This window comes from Lacerta agilis, chromosome 4 (genome assembly GCF_009819535.1).
Source record: "Lacerta agilis isolate rLacAgi1 chromosome 4, rLacAgi1.pri, whole genome shotgun sequence".
In the NCBI taxonomy this organism is placed as follows: domain Eukaryota; kingdom Metazoa; phylum Chordata; class Lepidosauria; order Squamata; family Lacertidae; genus Lacerta; species Lacerta agilis.
In genome coordinates this window covers 1,262,817-1,276,696 of record NC_046315.1, presented here as the reverse complement: position 1 = coordinate 1,276,696, position 13,880 = coordinate 1,262,817, and the positions used below count along the sequence as shown (strand labels likewise).

The window sequence follows — 13,880 nt, the reverse complement described above, 5'->3', positions numbered from 1 at the left end:
ACCCCAAAGGTCATCCACTCCAACCCCCTGCAGTGCAGGAATCCCAGCCAACCCAGTGACCTCACTCTACAGCATGCAGAAGGGGGTGCAGCCTGCATCAGGTAGTCACCTCGCGATTCGGCCAGCAGCCAAGTGACAGGGGCAGCCAGTCGGCCTGCCTTATATTCAGCTCCACAGAGCCTCTCGGCCAGCGTCGGAACCCCCCGGGGTGCAGAGCACCAGGAGTCTGTTCCTGGGCTGGGCTGGGAGCAGAAGATTAGCTCTGCTAAGGATCAGACTCCCATTTGCCTTACAGCAGGAGGGCCCAAGGGTGGGAAGAGGTGACACGACAGAAGCCTGGCATTGAGAAAAGGAAGAGAAGAGAAGAGTTTCCCTCCCTCTCTCCTACTACTGGAACTGATGGGCAGACAATGAAGCTGGACGCTGGAAGATTCAGGACAGATAAAAGGACAGATAAAAGGAATTGGGAAAGGAGTACGACAAGGCTGTATATTGTCTCCCTGCCTATTTAACTTATATGCAGAATTCATCATGCGAAAGGCTGGGCTGGATGAATCCCAAACCGGAATTAAGATTGCCGGAAGAAATATCAACAACCTCAGATATGCTGATGACACTACCTTGATGGCAGAAAGTGAGGAGGAATTGAAGAACCTTTTAATGAGGGTGAAAGAGGAGAGCGCAAAATATGGTCTGAAGCTCAACATCAAAAAAACTAAGATCATGGCCACTGGTCCCATCACCTCCTGGCAAATAGAAGGGGAAGAAATGGAGGCAGTGAGAGATTTCACTTTCTTGGGTTCCATGATCACTGAAGATGGTGACAGCAGTCACGAAATTAGAAGACGCCTGCTTCTTGGGAGAAAAGCAATGACAAACCTAGACAGCATCTTAAAAAGCAAAGACATCACCTTGCCGACAAAGGTCCGTATAGTAAAAGCTATGGTTTTCCCAGTAGTAATGTACGGAAGTGAGAGCTGGACCATAAAGAAGGCTGATCGCCGAAGAATTGATGCTTTTGAATTATGGTGCTGGAGGAGACTCTTGAGACTCCCATGGACTGCAAGAAGATCAAACCTATCCATTCTCAAAGAAATCAGCCCTGAGTGCTCACTGGAAGGACAGATCCTGAAGTAGAGGCTCCAATACTTTGGCCACCTCGTGAGAAGAGAAGACTCCCTGGAAAAGACCCTGATGTTGGGAAAGATGGAGGGCACAAGGAGAAGGGGACGACAGAGGATGAGATGGTTGGACAGTGTTCTCGAGGCTACTGGCATGAGCTTGGCCAAACTGCGGGAGGCAGTGAGGGATAGGCGTGCCTGGCGTGCTCTGGTCCATGGGGTCATGAAGAGTCGGACACGACTGAACGACTGAACAACAACAACAAAAAAGGAAGTCTTTCTTCATACAGCACAGAGTTAAATTGCAGAACCCCCTCCCACAGGAGGCAGTGATGGCCACCAACGTATATGGGCAAGTTCATGGAGGAGGAGAGGGCTATCAACGGCTACGAGCCAGGGGGGCTCTGTTCTGCCTTCCACATTTGGAGGCCGCGATGCTTCTGAGTCCCAGTTAATCCTGCAAATCAGCATCTGGCTGACCACTGTGAGAACAGGATGCAAGGCTAGATGGGTTACTGGCCTGATCCAGCAGGGTCTCCTCATGTTCTTATGAGCCACAGCACTTTGATGTGGGGCTAGCCGTAGCAGGGCAACCCGTGGGGGTTCTGAGCCTTTAACTGCCAGATCTATACTGGGTAGCCAAAGGCTGGGACAAGGAGAAGGAAGCAGCTGAGAGCTGTCAGAGAAGCTCAAACAAATGGGAAGGGGCAAAATAACACAAGATGAAAAGTATGGGAACTCTGGAGCTACGGCCTGTTCTGTCTTACTGGGGGCAATCTGAACAAGACTTTAGAAATTCCTATTAGAAGCTAAAATCTAATAGTGCCATGATGCATGACTACGCTGGCTGAGGCTCATGGGATGTTTTGGACTACATCCTGACTGCCACGTGTTGGGGAAAGCCACCGTGTTATTCAGGTGACATGATGTTTCCCCCACAAAATGATGACAGGAAAGCCTGCAGTGATCCCACGTACCGGAACCAGGAAGGGAAACATCCTGACTTCTAGACTTTGGGTGCTGGGAGGAGGGAGGCTGTGTTGCTGCTTCTGACCCCCAGAGTAACCCCAGGAATGGGCCTGGAAGAAGGTGCTGCTCTGAGGGCACCTAGGCTCAAATGGCAGGCAAAGGTGGCCAGAGAAGGGCAACAGGCAAAGGATGTGGGATCCAAGAATCCTAGACTTGAAGAGTTTGAAGGGATCATCTAGTGGAATCCCTACAATGTTTGGGGGGATGACTGGCAGCAGGCAGATCTCCAGCTCAGGACTGTTTCTCAAGCCTGCAATTGGGGGGGGGGGTTTCCTTCTGCTCCTCCAGCTGGCTCACTTGGCAAAGAAGGTGTCCTGGAGGGCATCACCACCAGATCATTCAGGATTGAACCCTGCAAAGTGTGAGAGTGGGTTATTGGTTGTTGTTGTTGCTGCTGCTGCTGCTGTTGCTGCTGCTGCTGTTATGATCTATTTTGTGTTTTTATTCTGTATTTTTATGCTGTAAACCACCCTGCGGTCTTCAGGTGATGGGCAGTATACAAATTCCATAAACAATAGTAACAAATAATAACTTCCTGATGAACAAAAAGGTCACCAGGTGTCAGGCTTCAGGAAATCGGCTTCCTCCCCCCCTCCGCCCCCATGGCAGCAGATAAGGAGAACAAAGGAAAATGAGTCTTCTTACCAGTTAGAAACTTTAATAATCACAGCGAGAGAACAAAGAACCCATCTCCTAGAAATGGCGGTGCTCCCAATTAAGGATTCCACCCCCTTCGTTCCCTATTAATCCACATTTTATAATCTGATCTTGTACCCACTGTGCTTTGAGTGTTTTCTGCCACTTTCTGAGCTTTTCTTGACCTTGGTCTGAGCGCAGGATTGCTTTCCAGAGACTGGGAATCTGTTAACCCCCTCTCTCCCAGTGTTTCTTCTCCTAGCTGTTCCCCATCCAGTATTTCCCAGCTTCTGCCTTCTGAACTATGTCCCTCTGCAAACCACTGTTCCAAATCTACACTATCCTCCTGCTCCTGGGAAGATGCGGGATTCGGATCAGGAGCAGGGGGAGGCTCCCACCATTCCTTCTCAGTGCAGCCCTCCACAGCACGGTCCCTGACACCAGGCAGCCACAAGGTCTGTTCTGTGCCTCAGCTGCTCTGAACATAAGAACGTAGGAATTGCTTTCAGCAGAGCAGTCTCTGGGTCACCTCTGAAGGAGGTGAGGTTGTTGAGGATCTTCTCCAATGCAATGGCTTTGCCTTAAGAAACAGAGTCTGGAACAGACTTTTAACCTAATCACTGTGTGAAGGCTTGAGTTTCCTTCTGCACCTGCTTCTCTGCTTCCCAAAGACAACACATCCGTTCATTCATTCTATTTGCATGCCACTTTTCCACACACAAAAATCATGCTCAAAGCGGCTTACAACAAAGAAAGCAGGAATGCATTGCTACAAAAACAATTTCATGATAATATAGCAAAGCAATAACATTGTAACAATTTCATAATAGCATAGGAAAACAACAAACCACATTTCAATACTGTAAATATAACAGGAGCCAGTGCTTCTTCTTTCTTGGGGGGACGCAGGGGTATGCTTACCCCTAAACATTTTGTGAATCTTCGTACTTTTGTCCATTTACTGTATTTATTTTCCCCGATTTGAGCAACAAATGGTGGTTTTCTTGAGTCAAAATGAGAGTACCCCTAAACATTTATTTATTTTTTTAAGAAAAAAAGCACTGACAAGAGCACTTAAACAACATGCATGCCCAGTGCTGCCTCCCTATTGCTTGGCATCCTGCCCCCTGGGGGGGGGGTGGCATGGGGAAGGAAGGAAGCTGCGAGGTCTTTTGCTCAAATGCTCCTCTCTTTGTTCTTGGCCTGTCCCACGAGGCCACGGACCCAGTGTGGACCTGTAGGATCAGGTGGAGGGGGTTATGCAGGATGGGCTATAAACAACATGCCTCTTTGCCCTGGCACACTTTTGGAAGAGCACCTGCGATGGGGAAGCAATCCTCCTCCCTCACCGGCTCCAACCCTGGGTAAGTCTGGGGGCAGCACTGGTCACATCTTGCTATTGTGAGGAAGGGTCAAGAACCTGGCAGGGACAGTGGCTGCAGAAATAATGTTGTGGGTTTGGAGGATCTGTCTGGGTGATGACCCGAGTCCCTGCTAATTTTGGGGGGTTTCTGTAACCAGGGAGGGTTTGAATCGATCAGAGGATTCGGATTGCTGGACTTCTCAGACAAGTTTCTCAGTAAGAAAAGGACCTTCTCTGGCCACTTGCGTGTCCTCCTCAGCATCCCCAAAGAAGGAGTTGGGTTGCAAGAGCTGCAGCAAAGGGATGGGGCAACCCAGGCTAAAGGGGGGGGGCTGCCCTCCACCCCATCTCACCTGGCTGCTAGGTAGGAGAGCAAGAGCCAGAGAGAGTTGTGCGTTAGCTGAGCTGGAAGCTGGAGACACAGAAACCAGCTTGCTCTGTGCTGGAGTCAAAGCAGTGGGGTAGGAAGGCTGGAAATGAATATTATCTGGCAACCAATATGCTCCTTTGGTTTCAGATAATAAATGGGTAAAAGGTAAAGGTAAAGGGACCCCTGACTATTAGGTCCAGTCGTGTCCGACTCTGGGGTTGTGGTGCTCATCTTGCGTTACTAGCCGAGGGATCCGGCAGACAGCTTCCGGGTCATGTGGCCAGCATGACTAAGCCACTTCTGGCAAACCAGAGCGGCGCACGGAAACACAGTTTACCTTCCTGCTGGAGCGGTCCCTATTTATCTACTTGCACTTTGACGTGCTTTCAGACTGCTAGGTGGGCAGGAGCAACGGGAGCTCACCCCGTCGTGGGGAGTCGAACTGCCGACCTTCTGATCGGCGAGCCCTAGGCTCTGTGGTTTAGACCACAGTGCCATCTGCGTCCCATAATAAATGGGTAGAGGAGTCTAAAAAGCCCCAGACACAAATTTTCAAGGCCCCCAGCAGCTATGGTAGCTCATTTTCCAGACGTTATGTATTTAGCATTAACTCTGTGGGTTAAACCACAGAGCCTAGGGCTTGCTGATCAGAAGGTCGGCGTTTCGAATTCCCACAACAGGGTGAGCTCCCGTTGCTCGGTCCCTGCTCCTGCCCACCTAGCAGTTTGAAAGCACCTCAAAGTGCAAGTAGATAAATAGGTACTGCTGCGGCGGGAAGGTAAACGGCATTTCCATGCGCTGCTCTGGTTTGCCAGAAGCGGCTTTGTCATGCTGGCCACATGACCCGGAAGCTGTACGCCGGTTCCCTCGTCCAGTAAGGCAAGATGAGCGCCGCAACCCCAGAGTAGGACACGACTGGACCTAATGGTCAGGGGTCCCTTTACCTTTACCTAGAAGAGTATACTCGATTCTGACCAAACGAAGTCTCCTGATGCATGCTGTGTTCTGTCGGTGCTTATGTGGGTAGTGTTAAAACCAGGAAGGAGGGGGCAATTAAACGACTCCCCCAAAACCCCAAGTCCCCACCACAGCCTCAAACTAAGGCCAGGACAATGACCGTTGACACAGGCACCAGACATACAGAATAGCAAAGAGACTCAGAAAAGCAGTCTATAAAATTGTAGCAATAAGCAGATTCCATGTATCTTACTGTTTCCTCTGACTATCCAATATAGAATAAAATAATTGCTAATGACTCTTCTGGAAGAGGGGAATCCTGGGCTCCCCCTGCCTCCATCATCCTTAAGCAGAAGGTCACACACTCCTTGTGCCCCCCCCATTAGGTGTGAACATAGCCTCACAATAGGAGGTAGGAGGCGATCCAGGGCAGCACATACCCCAGAAAAGAAACCCATCGGGGTGGTGGATTGGATCCTGATATTTTCAAAGGAGAAACACAGGGAAGCCCTGCAGCTAGGGGGAAGTATAAATACTCTCATTGGTCTTTGGGGGAAGAGGGTAGTTAAAAGATGCCAGGAACTGGGGTTATAGACAGGGGTGGGTGATGGGCTGATGTTTCTGCTTGCCAAACACTCCTACTTTCTGACATATTTGTGATGTACTGATGATGCTGTTGGAAGTGTATTATGGGGAAGGGGGGGTGGAGTCTTAAAAGTTCACGCAGTCCCATGCTCGGGGTTCCTACTCTTTGTGCGTTTGAACCTTGTTGCAGCAAATAAAGCTCAGGTCTACTGACCGCTGTTTGCTTCTTTAACTTGGCTGGAGACTCCTCCTTTTGCTGACCAGGAGAGACCCGCAGGGAGTGGCACCCCAACGAGCTGGGCAGCGGAGCAAACCCTCACCCCAGGATTTTTCCTTATCAGTAGATAGCAGGGCCAGCTAAAGCCACTATCTTGCACAGAGACAGATGGGAGCAGTTCAGCAGGTTCCTTCTACTCGATTCTAAGCGCAGAGATACCAAGTCACAAACTTGGAAGGGACCCACAGAGATCTTCCAGACCAGCCTCCCAATCCTCTAGCAGTATAATGGCATTTAGGATATCAGATGTTGTATTTCCCATGACTTTCCTAAGGATTCCCAGCATGGAATTTGTCTTTTTCACATTTTCATTGAGCTCTCCCTACCACCCCAGGGTCTTGCTCCTGGTCAGCCGCTAGCAGCCCAGACCCTGCATATCAGCTGCTGGTGCTGCTGGGAATCACATTTGCTGCTTATGCAGGTGCTGGTGAGCCAGATCTCCAGCAGCTCTCCTGACATTTAGAGGAAGGCAGATCACAGATCACTCAGGTGCCTGGCAAATGCGCAGCCCTGAGGATCCTTTGCAGCTTTGAAACATAGAATCCTAGAATCATAGAATCCTAGAGTTGGAAGAGACCCCAAGGGCCATCCAGTCCAACCCCCTGCCAAGCAGGAAACACCATCAAAGCATTCCTGACAGATGGCTGTCAAGCCTCCGCTTAAAGACCTCCAAAGAAGGAGACTCCACCACACTCCTTGGCAGCAAATTCCACTGCCGAACAGCTCTCACTGTCAGGAAGTTCTTCCTAATGTTTAGGTGGAATCTTCTTTCTTGTAGTTTGAATCCATTGCCCCGTGTCCGCTTTTCTGGAGCAGCAGAAAACAACCTTTCTCCCTCCTCTATTTGACATCCTTTGATATATTTGAACATGGCTATCATATCCCCCCTTAACCTTCTCTTCTCCAGGCTAAACATACCCAGCTCCCTAAGCCGTTCCTCATAAGGCATCGTTTCCAGGCCTTTGACCATTTTGGTTGCCCTCCTCTGGACACATTCCAGCTTGTCAATATCCTTCTTGAACTGTGGTGCCCAGAACTGGACACAGTATTCCAGGTGAGGTCTGACCAGAGCGGAATATAGTGGTACTATTACTTCCCTTGATCTAGACGCTATATTCCTATTGATGCAGCCCAGAATTGCATTGGCTTTTTTAGCTGCTGCATCACACTGTTGACTCATGTCATGCAGAGTGATGCAGCAGTTTCACCTTCGACGTCCTCGTGATGAAGCAGACACCACACACAAGATTTTGAATACGACTCTTTTTTTTGCAGGATGGCAGTTATTAACAAGCAGTCGTAGTGTTTATGCATATCAAGTCCAATGCAATGCGTTTCTCTCCCTTGAGCCCAAGAGAGGATCTTCTTGCTTCTTGCTTTCAAAACTCCTTTGCAGCAGTGCATAAGTTATCGGTTTGCCTGTCCTCACAAACTCCTCCAGGCAGCGGGTTCTTGGAGTCTCCACACGTAGCAAAGCAACAGTGAAACAACCTCCAACTCCCCCCCCCCAAAAAACCCACTACTTAAGACCCAGACACGCTCAATTTTAAAGGGAGCTAACAAATCAACAAGGCAGTGATTCAGTGTTTCAGTTGGAGCCACGAGATTTTGCAGCTGTTATTACATTACATTACATTACATTACATTACATTACATTACATTACATTGGTTTTCTTCCCCCACTACTGAATTAATTTTTTTGTAAAACACAGAGTCTAACAAATACGGTACAAATGCTAGCCACACTCTAACCAGAGGCTGCCCTGTGCTTTGTTTCTCCCCAGGGTCTCCTCCTTGGCCGACCCGGCCATGCCGCCCAAAGATGCCCCTGGCCCTGATCCATGATGCTTCCTGGCACTTCTCGCAATGCCACCGCCAGCGCTCCAGGCCCCTTCACCCTCCTGGGCATCCCAGGGCTGGAGTCCCTGCAGGCCTGGCTCTCCATCCCCTTCTGCTCCATGTACTTCATTGCCTTGCTGGGGAACTTGTCCCTCCTTTTGATGGTCAAGACGGAGCCCAGCCTGCATGAGCCCATGTACCTCTTCCTCTGCATGCTGTCCCTCACTGACCTGGTCCTCTCCTCCTCCACCCTGCCCAAGCTGCTGGCCATCTTCTGGTTTGGCAGGCAGCCCATCGGCTTCAGCGCCTGCCTGGCCCAGATGTTCTTCATCCACTCCTTCACGGCCATGGAGTCTGGCTTCTTCCTGGCCATGGCCTATGACCGCTACGTGGCCATCTGCAACCCTCTGCGCCACACCACCGTCCTCACCAACACCTTGGTAGCCAAGATCGGGCTGGCTGTCGTGGTCCGGGGGGTGGTCCTCTTCTTCCCGCACCCTTTCCTGGTGGGCCGGCTGCCTTTCTGCAAGTCCAAGGTCATTGCCCACAGCTACTGCGAGTTCATGGCCCTGGTCAAGCTGGCTTGTGCGGACACAGCGGCCAGCAGGGGCTACAGCCTGAGCCTGGCCTTCCTCATTGGGGGCTTCGACGTGTGCTTCATCAGCCTGTCCTACGCCCTGATCCTGCGCACGGTCTGCCGCCTGCCCTCCAAGGAAGCCGGTCTTAAGGCACTGGGCACCTGCAGCTCCCACATCTGCGTCATCCTTGTCTTCTATACCACGGCCGTCTTCTCCTTCCTCACCCACCGCTTCGGCCACAATGTCCCTCATGCCGTGCACATCTTCATCGCCAACGTCTACCTGGTGGTGCCACCCACCCTGAACCCCATCATCTATGGGGCGCGGACGAAGAAGATCCGTGAGCGGGTGCTGCAGGCTGTCCTGTGCAGGAAGAGGTGATGGTGGCGCCCAAGCAGCTCACGATGTAGTTGCGGTTCCTGCATTGCAGAGGGTTGTTCTAGATGACCCTTGGGGACCCCTTTGAATTCTACAACTCTATGAAGTCGCAGAGCAACTCTTGCAGGAAGGCAGAGCAACTCTTGCAGGAAGGCATTGCTTTCCCATTTTCTGGTAGGGGTGTCTTTGAAGACTACTGGTTAAGGGGTGATATGATAGCCATGTTCAAATATATAAAAGGATGTCATCTAGAGGAGGGAGAAAGGTTGTTTTCTGCTGCTCCAGAGAAGCGGACACGGGGCAATGGATTCAAACTACAAGAAAGAAGATTCCACCTAAACATTAGGAAGAACTTCCTGACAGTGAGAGCTGTTCGGCAGTGGAATTTGCTGCCAAGGAGTGTGGTGGAGTCTCCTTCTTTGGAGGTCTTGAAGCGGAGGCTTGACAGCCATCAGTCAGGAATGCTTTGGTGGTGTTTCCTGCTTGGCAGGGGGTTGGACTGGATGGCCCTTGGGGTCTCTTCCAACTCTAGGATTCTATGATTCTACTGCATTTTTGGTGACTTGAAATCCTGAACACAAACCCACGAACTGATGGCAATGCCCAGGAGCTCACTGCCATCTTCAGATGGCACCAACATGGTCTCTGTATCCAGTCAGTGAGACTTGCTGGGCCTGGGGTGGGAGTGGGGGTAATTCAGCAAGAATCTTCTGCCAGCGCCCCACCCCCCACCCCTTGAGCCAGGATGAAACCCAAACTTACAATTTTGGGTGGCCTTGACCAAGTCTGTCATGGATTGACTGGATGCAGAGGAGGGGGGTGGGGGCACCAGCTGGGGAGCCCCCAAGGGAAGAAGGCTCAGAGCCTGGAGATCAGTGGTGGGACAATGATGAGTGGCCAGAGGGAGAAGGGGGAGAAGACTGGGAGGAGGAGGAGGTGTCAGAAGCAGATGAGGCAACAGGGTTTAGTGAGCAGAGAGAGGCTGCGGGAAGGAGCAGTCCAGAATCAGAGGCAGAAGCAGAGGCTGGAGAGGAGGGGGAGCCAAGAGGCAGAGATCAGCCAGGCTGGCAAGGAAGCCAGGTTGTCTTCTCCTCCTGCTGCCGCAACAAGCTCCCCTCCTTGCTGGTCCCCCAGCACCAGGAGAGGGATGAAGCAGGAGAAGCAAAGACGGACAATGCGGAGGAACCTCAGATTGCTTAGGAAGGGGGAGGAGGAGACTCAGGGAAGTCCCCACAACTGCCTCATGGGGCAAGAGCTACAGGGGGTGAGTTGCTGGGTTCACTAGGCCTGTTCTCTTGAGCTGTCTTGTTCCTTTGAATAAGTTCACTGATGCCGTGTGAGTTATTGCTGCCCGGCTCCTGGCACAACCCCTGCCCTGCAAGTCCATATCGGTGAGGTCCAGATGGAGAAGAAGCTTGGAGAGGCTCTCTTTCTCATGGAGAAATTGCCATGAGAATCCGTCCATTAAACTAAATTAATTTCAATTAAATAGACATCTGGTAGTTCTGCTGGGGTGAGTGGGACTGGTGAATATTTACTATTGCTTCTTGAATAGGTAAGTGAAATCAATCTGAGGTAAATGGTTGCTGGGGGGGGGGGGAACTGCTCTAAAATTATACTTTGATCCCTTATGGAATTTTTCTAACTCCTTCCTGCTTTATTCCTTTACCCTTTCTCGGTTTGTGAGACTAACCCATCCTCTGTGTTACAACTCTTGTTCACTGAAATATGTGTGTTTGCTCTTCCCCAGAACTCTCCTCTGACAGAACTCCTCTCCTCTGATATTTTCTATCTGTTGTGATGTGCTAAAACAAAATATTGCTTATCCTTAAACTAAAGACACCATTTACAGGTAGGTAGCCATGTTGGTCTGCCATAGACAAAACAAAATTAAAAATTAAAAAATTAAAAAATCCTTCCAGTAGCAATTTAGAGACCAACTAAGTTTCTTCTTGGTATGAGCTTTCGTGTGCATGCACACTGTTTACTGAGCATTCATGAATGGTTGACGTAAAATTTGCAGTGAGCCTAGACGACTTCAGCTGTCTTTCTGGTGGTTTTCATGGAGGTTATGAGGTGTGGTATGCACCAGTCTTTCTCTGCATCTCCCCATTACTTTTCTTATCCCAAAAGTCTTATCCCTGTGGGTGCAGGGGGTGCAGGGAGGAAGCAGATTTGCAGCTCTGGAGCACCAAGCCATGTTCAGTGGTGCAACATGAACTTGCAGGTCTGGGATGGAGGGCTAATCCTCAATCCACTTGGTTGCATGATTTCTAGGCTCGGGTCAGAGAGGTTTTTTTCTTCTGGTTGATGTTTCTTCCCGGAAGAAGTGACAGGACAAAAAGACAAGGGAGATAAAGGCCAATCTCCCCCAAATGACAAATGGAGGAAATCTTAGACCCCTAAGGAGTACAGGTGAGCCATGGCTGGTATTTGAGGATCTCCAGGTTTACAGGCAGTGGGTCTCTCGCAGGCCTTCCTGGAGATGCCGTTAGGGGTTGAACCAGGGCCGTCTTTAGCAGATGCGGCGCCGGGGTGCAAATATCTGCCCAGCGCCCCCAAATTACCACGGATGGTGGGGGGAGGGGGTGAAGCTGCACACTGCCAGCCATCGGGGGGGCGCAACTCTCCCCCATGTTGCTGCAGGAGAGCAATCCCCGCAGAGGCTTGGGAGGGAAGTTGTGCACCTGCCAGCCATATGGTTGGCAGGACGTAGCTGGTGGGCGTGCAGGGAAAGGGGAGGCCACCGGCAAAGTCTCGCAGCTCCCCCACTCGCTGGGTTTGCCCCTGAGAGGCCAGCGCCCTGGCGCGAAGCACCACTAAGCCCTATGGGAAAGACAGCTCTGGGTTGAACCTGAGAGCTTCTGCCCCAGAGTTGTGGCCCTTCCCCATCTCCCTCCCTCCATCCCTGGCCCAACAAGATGGTACATTCTACTCCATGGAAGAACTCCTTCTTCGCCTTCCTTACATCTCCCGCAAAGAGTAAGCCTCACCATCAATAATGCCCCCCCCGATCATCTTAGCTCATCCTTTTCAGGAAAAAGACTTGCCACTTAGAAACCACTCCAGTCCTTGCTAGATGGTCATAGAGTCATAGAATCCTAGAGTTGGAAGAGATCCCAAGGGCCATCCAGTCCAACCCCCTGCCAAGCAGGAAACATCATCAAAGCATTCCTGACAGATGGCTGTCAAGCCTCCGCTTAAAGACCTCCAAAGAAGGAGACTCCACCACACTCCTTGGCAGCAAATTCCACTGTCCAACAGCTCTCACTGTCAGGAAGTTCTTCCTAATGTTTAGGTGGAATCTTCTTTCTTGTAGTTTGAATCCATTGCCCCGTGTCCGCTTCTCTGGAGCAGCAGAAAACAACCTTTCTCCCTCCTCCATATGACATCCTTTTATATAGTTGAACATGGCTATCATATCACCCCTTAACCTTCTCTTCTCCAGGCTAAACATACCCAGCTCCCTAAGCCGTTCCTCATAAGGCATTGTTTGCAGGCCTTTGACCTTTCTGGTTGCCCTCTTCTGGACACGTTCCAGCTTGTCCGTATCCTTCTTGAACTGTGGTGCCCAGAACTGGGCACAGTATTCCAGGTGAGGTCTGACCAGAGCGGAATACAGTGGTACTATTACTTCCCTATTACCGTCACCCGTTTTCTATATTCCTGCCTTGCAATGGTTTAAATAAAACTCAGTTTCCTCCTTGAATGCAAGTAATATTGGTTTAAGAAGCACTAATACTGGACCACGGAATCTGCAACCTGCCAGCCCTGCCCTGTAGGAACCTCCAACTTAAAACATGAGTGTTTTGGTGTGGCAGCAAGTGTACTTTGGAACTCCTTGCCACTTGACATCAGGCAGGAGGCTTCACGGTCCACTTTGCAGCGTTCAACCTTGTTACCGCTGCTGAGTTTGGGATAGCTACACGCTGAGGAGAGAGAAGCCAGTCTCCTACGTAAATCCGAGTGGATTGAGAAAGTCTGGTTTTCAGTAACTATGAGTAAGCTAGCATTGCGAAAGAATGCATCTAAACCGGCCTAACGGACTCATGGGGAAAGGGGTATTTTGGGGGATGTTTTGAAACAGCAAGTTTAGTGATCATATATTTATTTATTTCATAAAATGTATATACCGCTTGACTGTAAACAAAACAAAACCCTCAAGGCAGTTTACAAAAAGATACAGTGGTACCTTGGGTTATATACGCTTCAGGTTACATACACTTCAGGTTACATACTCCTCTAACCCAGAAATAATGCTTCAGGATAAGAACAGAAATCATGCTCTGGCGGCGCAGCAGTAGTGGGAGGTCCCATTGGTCCAAAGTGGTGCTTCCAGTTAAGACCAGTTTCAGGTTAAGAACGGACCTCCGGAATGAATTAAGTACGTAGCCAGAGATACCACTGTACAATGAAATCATGAAAAATGTACAGCAGTACTTTAAAACATGCAAAAAGTTTAAATGCTAATATTCAGCTCAACTTCCTAAGCACCTGCACAGGCATGTTTTTAGCAGGTTCCCCCAAAAGGTGCGAGGGAGGCACCTACTTGATCTCAAGAGGCAGGGAGTTCCAAAGGGTCTGTGCTGCCCTACTAAAGAATTGAGGTCTTGCATGGCACCTGTAGTTGAAGCGGTCAAGGGGGCGTCTGTGGGGTAAAGAGGGGATCTCACGGGTAAACTGGTCCATATGCTAATGGAAACGCCTTGAACTGGTCCTGGTAGCCGATGGGCAACCAGTGAAGCCC

The 13,880-nt window shown here is 50.2% G+C and overlaps 2 protein-coding genes across 2 annotated transcripts in view; one reads left to right on the top strand and one right to left on the bottom strand.

Annotated features, from left to right (window-relative positions):
* The window catches only part of LOC117044870, an 878,236-nt gene that overhangs the window by 305,462 nt on the left and 558,894 nt on the right, over positions 1 to 13,880 (bottom strand). Inside the window, 1 exon segment of the mRNA XM_033145647.1 lies at positions 9,886 to 9,890. Coding sequence (XP_033001538.1) covers positions 9,886 to 9,890 — 5 coding nt within the window.
* LOC117044986 (putative olfactory receptor 52P1) lies at positions 8,183 to 9,136 on the top strand. Its single transcript, XM_033145780.1, has one exon. The coding sequence runs from the start codon at positions 8,183 to 8,185 to the stop codon at positions 9,134 to 9,136; it is 954 nt and encodes a 317-aa protein (XP_033001671.1).